Raw genomic sequence first — 17942 nt, 5'->3', positions numbered from 1 at the left:
ATCCCTGCATGGTTATTAAATTTGATTTTATTTCTGCTTTTAGATTTTATTTTGCACTCATCTTTTTTCATAGTTTCCATAGATATGGCAGTGGTTGGCAGCTGTGGTTCTGTTGCCACGTTACATGACAGTTTTCTGGATATTCACAGGTATCTGAAGCTTTTACGACTGAATACCGATAAATCTCCTATAAACCTTATAGTACTCTTCACTGGCAGGACTCTATCTATGCAGGCCAGTTTCAACACTCTTTAATCTCCCAGCCAATAATTCTTCTCTGTCGCTTACTCAAACGGAAATTATTGTCTGTGCTTTGATTTCATCACACCTGTGATATTGCAAATTCACAAGGCACAGCAATATTGCTTTATGGCTTCACATTCTCTTTCACCTTTAAAACATTTCTTGGGTGAGTACCAAGGTACGTCTTTCAGCCATTTATGAACTCAAACTAAAATCCTCAGGCAGATCAAGATCAAGACTTTTTTTTCTCTCTGCATTCTCTCTGCATTACAGCCTCCAGTAGCTGCCTCAGTTCTCTCTCCTAAAAACAAAAACAACTTTTTTAGGATGACCTCTATATGAACTATTCTTCAGAGGACTTTTGAGAGATTCAGCCCTGCAGCTGAATTTTTAGACCTGTTTAAAACACAGGAGAACACCACCTCTTTTGCAAGTTTATTCAGAATCAGATTTTGAAAACATTTTAGGAATAAAAGTCAAATCAGTGAATGATTCAGTGCTCGTAACAGGGCTGAAAACTTCAGGGCAGCATCAATGATGACTCCAAAACAACTACTAGACTGACTGACTGTTAATCAATGGCAAGTCGTTTGTGTCTCTATCCAGTAAAAAAAATCATTTTCTTCGTGAAACGTCAAAATTTGAGGCTGTCAAAGGTAATTAAATACTTATGTGTCATCAGCATAACTGTGATAACTGATCCCCACCTAATATTATTATTAGTTTTAAACATGATGAAATTAGCAGCAACAGTTTCATGCATCTGGAAAGAAATATAAACAACTTCTTTGGCTAAGAAATAAAACTTCACTTAAGAGATCCTGAGGTCTTCCCTGTGCATGTCATTGGGCCAGTAATGCTGAATCCATGACTTTTCAACCTGTGCCCAGTCATCTCGTTCAGTAATCCTTCTATTAACTAATATATGACTCATGATGATTTTCCATGAATTAAAGTGGGATGAATCATGAATTCCTGTTTCTCCCCATGCAGACATGATGAAGTGACTGTGAGTTTATGTGATTAGTTAAAACTTAATGTAACGAGTAAAAAAATGTCACTTCACACTTACTTCATGTGTTAGCTGTTGTCCAGTTACATAAAAAAGAGGATTTCAGACGAGTGCATTTGATCAGCTTCTCCGAAAGCAGAACAGTATGTTAACAGAAATATGGAGACGTTTTTATTAACTTGTAACCATGCAAACATTTACATGTTGCTACATGCCCCTTATTATAAAGCGTTACCGACACATTTCTAAGTGGAACACAATTTGAGATAGTGATATTTGGGAAATACAGGAAAACACAATGGCAGGCAAAATTAGACTAATGGTTTTTGTAACCTCATCTGTCACCGTGATGGATCACGAGATCAATTCGCATGAGGCCTTTGGTTGGTTACACTCCAAGGTCACTCAGTGATTGCAGTGAAGGATGAGGAGGGGGAGGTGGTTTCTAATCAGAGGGCAGAAATACACAACTAAGGTTGGTTTTTGTACAGCTTGTGAATGGTTGAGTATTGTTGACATTTGGGGAGTCAAATACACAGATTGGATAACTCAGGAAATAAAGTCCAGCTTTGATTATTATGTGATCGTTCTCCTGTGAAATGGAGGATATTCATCATCCAACACCTGCATCCCATGGGTTATTTCTCAGGGCCGCAAGTAAAGATCCATTGTTGCTTATTCGCTGACACTGACACACAGCTTTGTTGTGTAGAGCAGTCAAAACAGACCGGACTGTGAAGTGTTTGTCCTGTGTGTTGTTGTAAAATATGACATTTTCAACTGTACGATTGTCACAAGGAGGAATATGAACTTATACTGTACCAAAAATATCACGTACAAACACATACTATACTAGTAACTTGCACAGTGAGGAGTCCTCTTACACACACACACACACACACACAAAGGCATTTAGAAAAACATGGTTAAATCGCAATTTTTTAAAAGCTGATTTCACTCTAAGCCAAGAGCTGAAATGAGCTTTAAATGCAGATTTAAAAATTGTGGTGGATTACAGAATACTCAGGTGGTTGGCTACAACACAATCTAAACAACATCTAAGAGGAGAAATAAAAGACGGGCTGTGGGCCTTAACATTACCAAATGTAGTTTAACTGGCCTCATCACAACAGGTAAGAAAGTCTTTGTTATTGTCTGGTGTGCTGTCTGAGAGTATTTTACATGTGTATCTGATATCATACACTGCAGCTGTAAAAATGCTTCCTCACCTGCAACTGAACTACTATTAAAGTGTTTTCTACTCTTTCAAAAAAGAAAAGATTAAACAGTGGTCTTAAAGTAATTCCTAAAGTCCAGAGGAAAGTGGTATACAGTGTTCAGGTATTGATAGAAAGCTGATAAAAGGTCTAATCCTTCATGCAAACTCAAAATGACAGACCACTGAAATGCTTTCTAATCCAATTTTAGATGCAATGCATCTTTAGGAGAGCAGTCCATCATTCAAAGGATTATGTGCTGTGTGAGAGCAGTTTGGCTGCCATTTGACTCTCCCCTTTGCTTTAAAGATTAGTGTATAATACTGCTGCAGCTTGGGGGAATCTGAAGAGGCGACTTGATTGTGCTGCTTTGAACAACCAGGGACGACTCCGCTGCAGGACGTCACCTTACTTTTCATGATTAAAACAGGCCTGTAAATGTCACTGTATTTTAAAATGTTATGGGGACATTCATTATTCTACAGGTAGTACAGGTTTAGCACTCATTGCTTCAGAGGCAAAATAAAGATGAAAGAGCTTGAGGGATGTCTCGTGGTGATCACATAAGCATAATCACAGGTGATCATACTTTTGTGTGATCTGCTTGTGTTATTTAACTACAGATCAAATGACTGCGCACGGAGTGAAAATACTTGTTTGTAATGAGAAACTCCATCATCTCACAGAAGCCAAAACTTTATGTGGTCTTCATCAAATGCAGATAAAGACTATGTGATATGGGCAAAAGCTCCATAACAAGAGCAAAGTTATTTTGTCAACTAATAAAGTGATGACTAAAGTCTCTAATCAAATCTCTTCATCCTTCACTAGTTCACCATAATTGACTTCTTCTTTGCTCCAGTAAAGCTTTCACAGCATCATTCAGTCCAAATAAAAAACAAATGGCTTTAACATAACATTATAACAGTTTTAAACCTAATTACAAAGTAGGGGTGTGTCTGTGTGCTGCAGTGAGTGAAGAAAAGTCAGCTCTATATCTTATTGTTGGTGTTTCTGTGTTTCAGGTGATGGGAACCCCAAAGAGAGCAGTCCTTTCATCAACAGCAGTGCAGTCAGCGATGTGGAGAAGAGCCAGCAGTACGACGGCAAGAACATGGCCCTGTTTGAGGTGGGCACTGTTTTCAGTAACCAGTAACAAACACACTGGGTTTATCAGTGTGAAACCAGCTCTTACTGCTGTCCTAAGGAGCTATCCAGATCTGTTATGACTGTGTTTCCGTGTGTGTGTTGCAGGAGGAGATGGATACCAGTCCAATGGTCTCCTCTCTGCTCAGCAGTCTGGCCAACTACTCCAACCTGCCGACAGGCAGCAAAGAGCATGAAGAGGCAGAGAATAACGAGGAGGGGGCACGTCCGTCTAAAAAGCCTGTCGCGGTACAGTACTGCGTGTGATCTGTTCTTCCCCAGCCTGCAGCAATGTGAACCAGAAGAGCAGCTTTATATGCTGAGTGTAGTGTAGTCAAAAGCTCATGAAACTGACAGACATCAGAGAAGAAAGGTTACATGTGTTCTTTAATATTTACCATCCGTGAAATTGTTTTCACCTGTGAATTTGTGTGTGTGTGCATCAATACTATTAAGGAATATTATTAGCTCTGAAAAAAAATTGGATAGAGTCTTTTGTGGCTGCAGAGGGAGCTGTGCAAAGTCTGACATATTGCCTTGGTCAGGACTTAAGACTCTGCTTGAGACCAGCGGTTTAAGGTTACAGTCTCAGACCAAACTGTCAGCAGTTGGTCGGGTTGCACCATGGGTAATGTGGGTGCCAGGTTTTGATGAGGAAGAAGTGCAATGCTATTCTTTTAGCAGCATTAGTCAGTACTTTGCGAACCGTATCTTGCCTGGGTTTCACCTTTTAACCGACACATATTCCAATCTAAGTTATCAATAAGGATTGTTGTGGTTGTATGAAGCCTGGGAGGTAGACTGCAGACTATAATGTGTTTTAAAAGAATAAACCCCTCTCTTTCTAATTAATGAGTCAGATCTAATTTCATGAATTTAAAATGCAGAATAGATTTAAAGAGACAAGGACCGAACAACAAAGTGAAAATTCACAGATTACAATCCCCATTTCATTTCATTCTCATGACAAGTGAGATGAACTAGGCAGAACACTGAGACACAAAATATTTGAATTTTTCGAGGCAAGGCAAGGTTTATTTATATAGCACCATTCGTACACAAGGTATTTCATAGTGCAGGTTTCAGGTTTGACCTTTTGTTTTGTGTTTTTCAGGCACCACAGCTGGGCACTCTGATGGGGGTGTACTTGCCGTGTATCCAGAATATTTTTGGGGTGATCCTCTTCCTGCGGATGACCTGGATGGTTGGAATTGGAGGTGTCTTCGGCTCCTTCATAATTGTCTTCATGTGTTGCTCCACGGTGAGTAAAACTGCAGATGTCTGTCCTATATTTATTGTGTAACACAACCCTCTCTATGCAGGGAACAGATGTTACATCAAAATATGCCCGTTAAATTAATTACAGTACCATAGAGCTGCAAACATCCAGCTGCAAGATTATGTCAATGTAAAGTGGTTCCTCAGCACACACATGCCCTATTAGGGGATTGCGTGATTAAACTACAGGCTGTTATAGAGCAAGCTGTGTGTGCCGCCAGGACAAGCAAGGAAAGCAGTTAAAGCTAAAAAGAGACAGCAAATGGAATGAAACCCAAATCAAAGCGATGTCTCTCCTTATATTTTAGAACAGCGTTCTGCCCCATAAAGGATCCGATGTTAACTGTTTGCATCTATGTTGTGATTCACTGCCCTCTTGTGGCTGCAGTAGGCTATTGTCTCTGGAAGCTAAGTTGACTTCCAGCCGTTGCATCTATCATTTCTGTGATTTTCGTGGGTGTGGTCGTGTCCCATTCACAAAAGCTGGGGCATGTCAAGCAGAGGGGTGGAGCAGCATTTTTGGCCGTTTGCACATGCGAGTGCACAGAAACGATATTGCACGTATTATTATACACAGGCACTGATGCAAGTGGAAATTATACTTGCACATTAGGAAATTACTTCCATTGCCATACAAGTGATTTTTTAAAATATTTTTTCTATATGCACATTTGATGCACTTTCTGTAGTGGATTCTTCGGATCTGCTTGCCTATCTGTAAAATCACACGCCACCAGGCTGTATAATCATAATTTGAATTGCACAGATGCTGAAGGTGACATACTAAATCCTGACATAAGGCAGTTAGCCAATACAACTACTAACACCACACCACCACCACTACCACATTTCCCCTGTCACATGTTACTCAGTCAACAACCATGCTTAAAGTATTTGGAAAATTTAAAGTTTGACCTGATGAAACATCAGGGTATCATCAAAGTTACAGTTCACACTCACAGAGACATGAATGTTTGGGCTGAACTTTCATGCAAATCCATCCAGTAGTTGTTGAGACATTTCACCAAAACCCACAAATATGAAGCTCTTTGTCGCACCAGAGGAAAAGTCAGAAGATCACCAAAGTCTGTGGGCTTCATCCTCTTGGAATTATGAATGTCCAAAAACTAAAATGTAGTGGAAGAAAAATCTCATAAAGTGAAAATCCACTAGTGTCATACAGGTACCTTAAAATTGTACTTAACTACAGTACTTGTAGTTAGTAAATAATCTGTTCTTTTCCACCTGACTGTAGCAGACAGTATCACTGAGATGACAGCATGTGCCTAACCAGCCATAGTCATCCCCTCGAACTGGTCATCAGGACCATGGATGTTTTTCCCTGCTTACTCCCTCAGTTCATCAAGGCCTCGTGTCAGCCATATTTACTGTGATGTGTCAACCTGCCGCCTCTCAGAGTCCTATAACCCTCCTCTGTTGTGTGCTGCTTTTTTTTTTCAGACAATGCTCACAGCCATTTCCATGAGTGCCATAGCAACAAATGGAGTTGTACCAGGTGAGTGGATGTCTGAGGGGACGTATAAGTGTGTTTTTATGTGACAGAACAATGCAGAACAGTTACTCTTCTGTGTGCTTCACAGCTGGAGGTTCGTATTACATGATCTCTCGCTCGCTGGGGCCTGAGTTTGGTGGTGCTGTTGGGATCTGCTTCTACTTAGGAACCACTTTCGCAGGTGCCATGTACATTCTTGGCTGCATTGAAATTCTGCTGGTAAGTCACCTCAGTTATCAAATAGCTCACATTTAATGTGTTGCATGCTGTCTGCTCTTTCACTGCAGATATTTTGACATGTAATGACAGAAAAAGCACAAATATAATCAATAACTAATTAAGGCAAGTCTACGTGGGGGTCTGGAGCCTCTGGGCTTTTGCCTGCTTTGCACGGTTGGTAATCCAGTACATCATTTGGTTCATTGATACACAAGTACAAGCTCTAGAGTGCACAAGCTTTCTTCAAGCTTTATCTTAAAGACGTCATAATATAGTTTGAATGTAATGTGATGATTTTAATGGAGACATTTGTTTATTCACAAATGTTTTTCTGAATGATTACCAGTATTTTCTCTTTTATTCACTGAAAGTTTATAAAACATTATAACTAAAATTTTGAAAATAATTAGATTTCAACTTGCCTTGTTTTCTTTTTGTATTTTACATTTTTTTTAACATTGTGTTCCTTTTTATTACCCGTGTCCTTTCTATTGTGTTTTTCCTTGCCTGTACTTTCCATTTGCAGTGGTTAATGCTTTGAGTGTGATGAAATGGAAACCTGTTTTGGACTGATAAAGTCTCACAGCACTGCATTGCACAAGTGTACTGTGTTTCATATTCTTTTATTACTGTTTCCTTGACCTCCTTCTCCACCGTATTTCATCCACCACACCTCATTTTATTCTCTACCTCACCATCTTCCACATTTATCCCTCCATCTTTCCATTCCTTTAGATTTATATTGTTCCTCAGGCAGCCATCTTCAAGATTGAGGGCCTGGAGGGGCCTGAGGCGGAGGCAGCTCTTCTCAACAACATGAGGGTGTACGGCACCATCGTACTGAGCTTCATGGCACTGGTTGTGTTTGTGGGGGTCAAATATGTAAACAAGCTGGCACTGGTCTTCCTGGCCTGCGTCATCCTCTCTATCCTGGCTGTTTATGCTGGAGTCATCAAGACTGCCATCGACCCACCTGTCTTTCCGTAAGTGACTCGCTGATTGACCGGTCAAAGCCTGTGGTGATATCAAATCCACATTTGTGACAATGCCGCTTTTATTGACTTCCTTTGCAGCGTCTGCCTCCTGGGGAATCGAACTCTTGTCTCTAAAGGATACGACATCTGTGCAAAGGTCATTGAAATAGACAATGAAACTGTCACCACCAAACTGTGGAGGTCCTTCTGTGATTCTGATTACCTCAATGCCACATGTGACGAATACTTTACCAACAACAACGTCACAGAGATACAAGGCATCCCAGGGGTTACTAGTGGCATCCTGGCAGGTAAAAGATGCCGAATCAATATAATCAATATAAAGGACAATACCCTCGATCACTCATCAATATGAAAAAGGACGCTTGTCTGTTTTTCAGAGAACCTGTTTGGTAACTACTTGGAAAAAGGGATGGTCCTGGAGAAGCGTGGACTTGCATCAGATGCAGATCCAGACAGTCCCATAACAAGCTCCAACCGCTATGTCCTGGCTGATATTACCAGCTTCTTCACGCTGCTGGTGGGGATATACTTCCCATCTGTCACAGGTCAGCATTAGACTGGCCTACTCTAGAGATGCCTGAAGGGGACTGAGGAGGTCCTCACCTGGTTGAGCTGTATCAAAAATCTTTAAAGCCACTCTAATCTATATTTGTATTTTAGCAATTGATCAAATGACTATATTTAATGTCATAGTCTTGTATTTTATGAAGCCACTGAGCAAGTTCAGGCAGTCACTGCAACATATATCACACAATACATGCTCTTGCTGGTAACCTCCTGATTATTTCATCTTGCTCCTCTCACAGGTATCATGGCCGGCTCCAACCGCTCCGGAGACCTGCGTGATGCTCAAAAGTCGATCCCCATCGGCACCATTGCAGCCATCACCACCACATCTACTGTGTGTATCCTTCACTGAGCCAAGGTCGATAAAAAGAAACTGTGGCTCTGAAAGTGTTGGTTGATGTCTCTTTTATATAACCTTTTTTATGTTATCATAATGTTCGGGTCAACTACTACAACAACTAGTCTGAACATTGTATTTCTTAACAGTTTTTATCACAGACATGTCCTGTGTGGTGCTGTTTGGTGCCTGTATAGAAGGAGTAGTTCTCAGGGACAAGTAAGTCCAATTCTAAATTTGCACATAAAATTTTTGTACTATGTCATTATCTCCAATGTCCATTGCAAATAAATGTCCATAAATCCACTTAGAAATCGTAGAGAAAAGACTCTCCTCACAACTCCAGAACTTACCTGAGAATCGCGCTTTTAAATTCTTCAGTATCGAAGTTGATATGTTCAGCGGCACAAAGCAAACAGTAAATGTTAGTAGTGAATTCAGCATACTTAATTTTCCAAAATGTAGACAATTTATAGACTAATTAGTAACTATTATGTGGGTTCTAGACTCTATCCTACCTTTTGTCAACACTAAACATGACATTTGGAATTTAGATGATGTGCTGGAGTGACTGGTGAACAAGTCAGTGTGTGCTATGACAGATTTGAGTTGTTTCATATCCACCTCTCGCTCTACAGGTTTGGGGAAGGGGTTAGTGGTAACCTGGTGATTGGTACGCTGGCATGGCCGTCTCCATGGGTCATTGTGTTTGGCTCCTTCTTTTCCACCTGCGGGGCTGGGCTTCAGAGTCTGACAGGAGCTCCACGGCTCCTACAGGCCATCTCAAGGGATGGCATCATTCCGTTTCTTAGAGTGAGTACACATGCTCAGTAGCATTCAGATTCATCTCTATCATAAAAGAAGCTTTTATAGTCATCTTGGCAAAACCAACATTGAGGTCATATTTGCATATTAAGCAACAGTATGGCTCAATCATATGTTGCCTCTCGCTTATCTAGAAGCCAAAGATCTTTATTTGCACAGCTGACAAATGGTACTCTTCATCTGGCCATTGAGGTTGGCAGGCTCAGAGATGAATTGTGAGATTTGGGTTAAGAGGAAAGTGTCCAGTTTACTTCTGTCTTGTGCATGTTATGATGATTTCACAGTGTCAGTTTTCCTTAAAAGGACTCGACAAAACACTGACATACTGTATTCTGGTGTGCAGATGATCAAAAAAATCAAACAAATGTTCAATTTTGATGTCAAAAATTAAAATTGTTATATATTATATTGTAAAGGCTTATTTGGTTTGATTTTTTTTTTTTTTTTTTTTTTTACTGCAGGTGTTTGGGCATGGCAAAGCCAACGGGGAGCCCACCTGGGCCCTCCTGCTCACAGCTAGCATCTGTGAGATTGGCATCATCATCGCCTCCCTGGATTCAGTTGCACCCATCCTCTCCATGCAAGTACAACACTCTATGGTCATTGCTGAACACACCCACTGTAGTTAAGGGTCTTATTCTCTCTGTCTTTTTTTCTCTTCAGTGTCTCTCTCTCTTTGTTTCTTTCTCATCTTCAGGTTCTTCTTGATGTGCTACATGTTTGTCAATCTAGCCTGTGCCCTGCAGACTTTGCTTAGGACACCAAACTGGAGGCCACGCTTTAAGTTCTACCACTGGTGAGTTTGTGTGTCAGTGTTTTCCATACGTATGGTGTATATCACTTAAATATGCTCTGTGGAGTGTCCCTGAGGTCCAACAAACATGTTGAATGCATTTCCCACCTCACTGTAAAGCAAAAAAAATATTGTAAATTCTGCATTTTTGAGGGTTAAAATTTTACTAAATAATATCAAAATATGTTTTTAGCAGTGTTAAAGTTTCCAGGCTGTAACTCTACAGAAAGACAAACTTGTGAAACAAGTGAAAATGTGCAGCATCAGGAACAGCAGGTACCCATGAAGTTAAATTTGCTGATGGCACTGGAGCTGTGTGCACCTCAGTCACCATGGCCAGCTGAAGCCTGTCTGTCTGTCTGTCTGCCAGTCTGTCTGGTCTTACCTCAGCAGCAGTACTCTACATATATAACTTCATGTTTACAAGCTGTGGTCATTGCTGTGTTTCAGCCAGCGGTATGATGCTGGCAGAAATTCCCAATTAGACCATACATGTGACGTCCCGTCCCCCACAGGGCTCTGTCTTTCCTGGGTATGAGTTTGTGCCTGTCGCTCATGTTCATCTGTTCCTGGTATTACGCCATAGTCGCCATGGGCATCGCCACCTGCATCTACAAATACATCGAGTTCTGTGGGTAAGTAATCATCATGACAGCGTAGGACCAGAAGCAAGAACAAGACAGTGCTGCAGGATCCAAACTTGAGTTGTCACCCTGTTTGTCATTGTTTTAGTTTATGACAGTGAAGGAAGCATATATTCATACATACACACAATTCAAACAGTACGTATATACATCATGTGCAAACCCTACAACGTGTTGTGTAACAGAGCTGAGAAGGAGTGGGGTGATGGGATACGTGGAATTTCCCTGAGCGCTGCTCGCTTCGCTCTCATGAGGCTGGAGGAGGGACCACCACACACCAAGAACTGGAGGTCAGTCGGCTCCATCTTCGTCTTTTGAACAGTCCAACCCAAATTGAATTGCTTTTTTTCCTTCTTCATTAAGTAGCATGTAAACGTGCCAGCAAAGCTTCCAAAACACAGCTACCAAAACAGTGACATGTAAGCTGTAGCTGTCAATCAAACAGACACCAACGTGCCCCTCCAGGCAGCTGAGCTTTCATTTGTTGATTTTTTTTACTATCTGGTTTCACCATCTTGCTGCTATTTGTTTTGTTTTGTTTTGTTTTGTTTTTTGTGTGTGTCAGGCCTCAGATCCTTGTTCTGGTGAGTGTGGATTCTGAGCAGAACGTAGAGCAGCCACGTCTCCTCTCTCTGACCAATCAGCTGAAAGCAGGGAAGGGTCTGACCATCGTCGGTACCACAGTTCAAGGAACCTTCCTTGACAACTATGTTGAGGCACAGAGGGCAGACCAGGTTCGTCCAGAGTTAATTAATCACACACACAATACATAATGCCATAATTCCCAGCTATGTAATCACAGACCCACTTACATCTGTCTTCCCCTCTCTGTGTCTCTGCAGTCTTTGCGTAAGTTGATGGAGACAGAGAAGGTGAAGGGTTTCTCTCAGGTGGTCATCTCCTCCAACCTGCGAGATGGGACATCCCACCTGATCCAGGTTGGAGGACTGGGAGGTCTGAAACACAACACTGTGATGGTCAGCTGGCCCCGTAACTGGAAGCAGCCCGAGTACCACCTGCAATTTAGGAACTTCATTGGTAAGTCTTCAGTCACGGGTAAAACAATAGACATCTTAGATGTATTTAATGAATGTTAGGTTTGCGTGATTGCTTTCTTCAGCCAGTCAACATCTGATTATCCTGGTTTTGATTGTTGGGGAACATAATCAATCATTATTGAGCACATATGGCTACATAGTTTGTCCACCAGAAAGCAAAGAAGTTCATATGTAAATATATGTATATCTATCAACTAAAATGTCATTAGTCAAAATGTCATTAGATTATTTTAACCCTCAAATAGTGTGTGAATGTTGATACACAATGAACACCATCACCAGAGAAATCATGTTTATTTTACTAATTTCTCTCTTCCTGTTTAATGTTTAATTTTATAATAAATCCATTTCTTCCATGCCTTTGTAGAGGTGGTTAGAGAGACAACTGTAGCCAGTCTGGCCTTGCTGGTCCCTAAGAACATCTCCAGCTACCCGTCTAATGGAGAGCGCTTCACTGAAGGCCACATAGATGTGTGGTGGATTGTCCATGATGGAGGCATGCTGATGCTTCTGCCCTTCCTGCTACGCCAACATAAGGTGGGAAACAAGACTCTGTGAAATATTTTTTTATGTTTGCCGAGATTTGATATGACTTTGTTTAAGTAAACTCTTTGTAAACTATGAACACAAGAGTTAAGAAGGACACTATGTGTGGGGAGTTAAAAAGAACATTGATAATATTTTGTTCATTATCTGTGTTCCTGTTTTGTCCCGAAGGTGTGGAGAAAGTGCAAGATGCGCATTTTCACTGTAGCTCAGATGGATGATAATAGTATCCAGATGAAGAAAGACCTCATCACCTTCCTCTATCACCTGCGCATTGATGCTGAGGTGGAAGTGGTGGAGATGGTGAGAGACTTGTCTGACATTTTATCTGAGTTCACTAACACATCCTGCAAGGAGAGGATTTTTGTTTTGGAAATCTTGTTAATTAAAAATAGATTTGATTAAGCCAATCTTTTATCCATAGATTCTGAATTCTATTATTTGACACCTGTGTGATACATGAAAAATGTTTGAGGTTTTTTTTTTTCGCTTTAAAGCATGACAGTGACATCTCAGCCTACACTTATGAAAAGACACTGGTAATGGAACAACGATCACAGATCCTCAAACAAATGCATCTGACCAAGAACGAGATGGAGAGAGAGGTAAGCAGAAAACCTTTGAAAAAAAAAAAAAAATTTTAGTCAACACAGGCCACAGAAGAACACAACATTAATTTTGAAGTTCTCATTATCACCCTTTTACACTCTGTTAGCTCTGAAGCAGGGAATTGGTTCATAATAAGGTGTTTGTGTCTGGACTTGTTTTCACTGATCTGAGTGAAGACAGAATGCATTCCGGAGGGAAATTAATTGAACTTTATCAATTTATTTATTTTATTTATAACTATAGATCCAGAGCATCACGGATTCATCCCGTGGGTCCATTCGACGTAAAAATCCATCTACCCTGCGCTCCCAGCACAGTGCTGAGGAAGGAACCAGCGTGGCAGAAAAACTAGAAGAGGAGGTAACGCTGCCATTGGCCTTTTAGGACAATGGCCTCTGTCCTCATTCCCTCCATACCTGTTGTCTCTCTGTGCTCCAACTTGGGTATAACCTTCTATTTTTACAATTATGTGACAGACATGTTTTAAATAATCATAAAAGCAGCCAGCACTGCAGTGTTTTACTGTTCCCAGTGGCTGCTCAGTGACTTCCTACTTTCACCTTCACTGACAGGTGTCTTTTTCCTCTCTTTCTTGTCACACTGTCATGTTATGGTGTCCCTCTCTCAGTCTGTGGCTGTCTCCAACCCCAAACAGGTACAGCTGATCCACAGTAAGAACGCCTCTACACCGACCAGCCCCACAAGCCCCACATCCCCTGCTGCGCCTGCAGCAGACAAGGGAAAGACCCTTTTAACAGCAAACCCAGAGCAGGGCAAAGACCTCTTCAACATGAAGCCGTGAGTCACCTGCCAGTTTCACGTAACTCAGAATGCTGCACAGAAAGCAGACATGACACATGACATAAACACAAGGACACGGGTCAGTTGCAAATATTTGTATATATCGACCCATGTTCCAGGGTTTGAAGAGATACATGTTGTTCCTGCACACGTGACAAACAAAACTTTGAACCTAAAACCACTAACTAGTGCAGCTACCTACACGAGCACATGTCCTATGAATAATTCACTTATTATTATTTTCCTCCAAACATGCTGCTTTAGGGAGTGGGAGAACCTGTAAGTATTAACATGTTGTAGTGAGACACACTAACTGAACCGAGCAGCTAACAGACTGATTTGTAAACCTAACCCTGTGTGACCTGATATTTCTTGCACCAGGAACCAGACCGATGTGAGGCGCATGCATACAGCGATGCGGCTCAATGAGGTTATCATGAAGAAGTCCAAGGAGGCAAAACTTGTGCTTCTCAACATGCCTGGACCACCAAAGAACCGTGTGGGCAACGAAAACTGTATCCTACACCTTACATGCTCCTTTTCATTTATCTTTGTGTATTTAGATTTAGTTCATTTCAGATCCTTATTGTTCCAAAAGAGGAAATTCTTTTTGCAGCAAGGCAGCATAAAACCATGAAGCATGAACAATATAAAAATTCAATAAGACAATTGAAGAAAAGTGCTGGTACTACTAACCTCATGCATTTCAGCAACAAGGAACTGGTGTTTAGTCTTTAAACTTCCTTTCTACACCGTCTCCATTTATTTTTAGATCAGCTCTGGGATCAGCTGCTCATCTCCCTGTTATGCGAGTCATGATGACAGATCAGGTTGTGTGTGTGTTTTATTTATGTTTCTAACAAGTTCCTACAAGTTCCTCATACAAAACACATTGGATATTAAAGTGGTCAGTTACACTATTACACACAGGCCAGTTTGGGTTTATTATTGTGTAAAAAGATAAATATTCCAAACAATATTATCAGTAAAATGTACATTGTATTACACAGAGGACAGATTTTTTTTAATTCATGTTTATACATTAGTTCCAAAGCAACATTTTGCACCTGTGCTAATGCAACTATGTTAAAGTGCTCCACTACAAGTGAAGGCAAAATGTTGCAGAGGTGTTCAAAGTGTCAGAAGTAACTTTTATATAATTAATAGTGGTAAATAACATCCAGCTTAAAATCGGTTCAAATGAACACATTTGGATCATGTGATGTATCAGGTTACATGTATTAATGTATAAATAAAAAATATTTAAAAAGAAATAAAAAAAAATAGATTCCTTCACTGTGATTGTTCCTCAGACATGGAGTTCCTTGAGGTGCTCACTGAAGGTCTCAATCGGGTCCTCCTAGTGCGTGGAGGTGGACGTGAAGTCATCACCATCTACTCCTGAAGGGCTCTTAATGTCCTTTACTTTGCCTACATGGACTCTGCCCTGTCCTGCCTCTGTATCATTCCAGGAAAATCCTCTCACACCCGTCCAGTCACCTGCCACCACGTTGTGCTCATACTTCAGTGTTTACAGGTGACATCTGCTCATGTAGACCTAGCTGTGTCTATTACTTTCTAACCATTAGGATACACAAAGAATTATGCAATAGTCACATTTTCTGTTCTCGGCTTGTCAGCTGCTAACAGCTGATGAGGGCTATGGTTAGTTTTGACGGTTAAATTTTTAAAAAAATTATATCATATTATTTAATAAAAGTTTTTTTTAATTTATCAGGATTTACAGCACAAGTATACATACAAAAAAATGTACTAAAGTACTAAAAAAAATAAAGAATACAGGGTTAGAAAACAAAATGCATAAAATAGAAGGCTTTCATTTCTATCCCCTTTTCTGATATGTTTATTCAGTCCTTTTGCTTTCGCTCCTGGTCCATTTGTAAAAGAGGAATGTTTTTTTCTTCATCGTTTTTCTTATTTTCTATTATTTATCATTGATGTTATTTATGTATTTATTCATCTAATCATATCTGTCTTTGTCCTGGTCTGTTTTTGTACTTAATTGTATGATTGGAAGCACACAACTAATAGTATTAGAGTACTAGCAATGACATTAATTCATACTGGAGAAGGTTAGATGAGGATCTTCCTATGTTCATGTGAAACATTCACATTATTTAACCGTACTATTAAAAAGGGTAGAGGTGGGAGCTGCATATCAATATGTGCATAAATTCCCAAAACAGACAAAGACCAATTGGATCGGATAGATTTATCACTTGTTTGCATTTGTTTAATTGTCCTAAAATGCAGTGGTGATATGTGCAATTTGCAGTTTATGAACATCCTCAAACTCGTCCTTGTTATTGATTTATTTGTCGGTACCTCTCTCTTATTGCTCAGAGCTTGACAGAAATTCAGATCAGAGGAAAATTATTTGCTGCAGATTGTCATGATGCCAAACCTGTATATTTGACTTCTTTATCCCTCTCAGTTGGACAAGGATCATATACACTGAACGGACTCTAGGACATGCTGTAATACAGTATATAGACAGCCTCTGAACTCAGCGATGGCCACTGTAAATGCTGCACATTAACAAATCGATTGACATGTATTACCTCCAGTGTTCTACAGGTTTGTGGCCATGTGTCCCAGTGTGTCCGGAGAACCAGAGAAGCATCTGGAAAATGTCCTGGGGTAGATCTTGTACTAGCTGATATGAAATCTGCATTTTATCTCTGGACAAAAATTGTTTATATTACTTGCTTTTCTCTATTGGATTCTGCCAAAAAAAAAAATCCTCTTCACAAATTGTAAATTGATAAACCTTAGTTGCAAACTAAATGTGCCAATGTCTAATGTAAAATGTTTTTGATACTCTCTTTTAGAAGTCTGAGAGGTTTAAAAAAAAAAAAAAAGCACAATATATCAGCTTAAGTAAAATCTGAAAGTAAAATTTACTCAGATTTTAGACATTTTAGCCATGTCTACTACTTGATAGATGTTTCTGAAACAATCTTATGTAAATTATACAAGAAATAGTTAATAGAGCTTAAGATTTTATTTATGCCATGTCACATTTGTGAACAGATATTATACAACATGAACCATATAAGATATTTATAGGTGTCAGAGGCACAAAAATATATTGTCTTACACATCAGCTGTATGTTATAAATTTTATCTCAGATAAGTTATTTTTTTTAATGGTATGGTTCAGATAAAAATAGATTTACAAATGTTATTTATTTTAATAATTTGGAAAAATGCTCTATTTCATATAGGGTGGGTGCACAGTATTAAAGACATAATTCGACATTTTGGGAAATACACTTCAATAAAAAAAACTGATACCACGCTCACGCATTTTTGTATGCTAAAAATGTAGCTGTAGCTTGGAAATAATAAGCTTAGCTCAGCATAAAGACTGGAAGCAGGAAACAGCCAGCCTGGCTCTTTTTAAAGGAAAAAAAAAAAAAAAAGTCCACCTACCCAGTGCAGGCTGCATTATTACCATACAGACATGAAAGACACACGAGAGACATCAAGCTTCTCATCTAAGTCTAGGCAGCAAAGTATATAAGCATACTTCCCAAATGTTGAACTACTATTTAATTTTAATGCTGGGGCATATACAGAACCTGACCTCACCATACACACATTAATATGTCTTCTTCAAGAAATCACGAATTACATTTCCTGATCTGAAAACTTTTGTATTTGATCCATAAACAGTTGTGTAAGTCTGCAGGTACATATATCAGTCACTGGTCTGCACAAGTTTCAAGTCACAATATTTAAACTCCCTCATCCAGAGTGTGTGTATAAAAGTTGTGACTACATGCTCGTATGCTGTGTGTGTTTGTGTGCTCATGAACCTAATATCATGGGCACACTTGTTTAAATGAGGACACTGTGTGTAGTTGAATATGGATATCAACTGAAAATGGGACATTTGTAAATAGACCTGTGATTTTAGGCTTAGAGATAACGTGTAATATGTGTGTCAGTACAGCTTTTGTAGATATAAAATAGGCAGTTTGTATTGTCTTTTAAATGGTAAACAAACTTTATTTTATGTTCTACAATGTCTTATGCGATTATGTACAATTAATGGTTTGGAGAAACCATTTTGTATGTCGGCACAAAATGCAATAAATTAAAATCATTTT

The 17942-nt window shown here is 39.7% G+C and overlaps 1 protein-coding gene across 1 annotated transcript; it reads left to right on the top strand.

The window, feature by feature from the left end:
- Nucleotides 1–1604: 1604 nt before the first annotated feature.
- On the top strand, nucleotides 1605–17942 carry slc12a5b (solute carrier family 12 member 5b). The gene is made up of 26 exons (XM_041052526.1): nucleotides 1605–1638; nucleotides 3498–3601; nucleotides 3727–3867; nucleotides 4733–4879; nucleotides 6358–6412; nucleotides 6498–6628; nucleotides 7364–7611; nucleotides 7702–7913; nucleotides 8004–8171; nucleotides 8433–8531; nucleotides 8692–8749; nucleotides 9169–9343; nucleotides 9817–9935; nucleotides 10053–10151; nucleotides 10664–10783; nucleotides 10978–11082; nucleotides 11358–11526; nucleotides 11635–11830; nucleotides 12218–12387; nucleotides 12568–12699; nucleotides 12894–13001; nucleotides 13249–13365; nucleotides 13634–13803; nucleotides 14071–14085; nucleotides 14188–14321; nucleotides 15120–17942. The coding sequence occupies exons 1-26, from the start codon at nucleotides 1605–1607 to the stop codon at nucleotides 15209–15211; spliced, it is 3318 nt and encodes a 1105-aa protein (XP_040908460.1). The 3' UTR covers nucleotides 15212–17942.

Source organism: Toxotes jaculatrix, chromosome 2 (genome assembly GCF_017976425.1).
Source record: "Toxotes jaculatrix isolate fToxJac2 chromosome 2, fToxJac2.pri, whole genome shotgun sequence".
Lineage (NCBI taxonomy): Eukaryota > Metazoa > Chordata > Actinopteri > Toxotidae > Toxotes > Toxotes jaculatrix.
The sequence above is the reverse complement of the archived record's forward strand: the minus strand, read 5'-3'. Positions and strand labels throughout refer to the sequence as shown.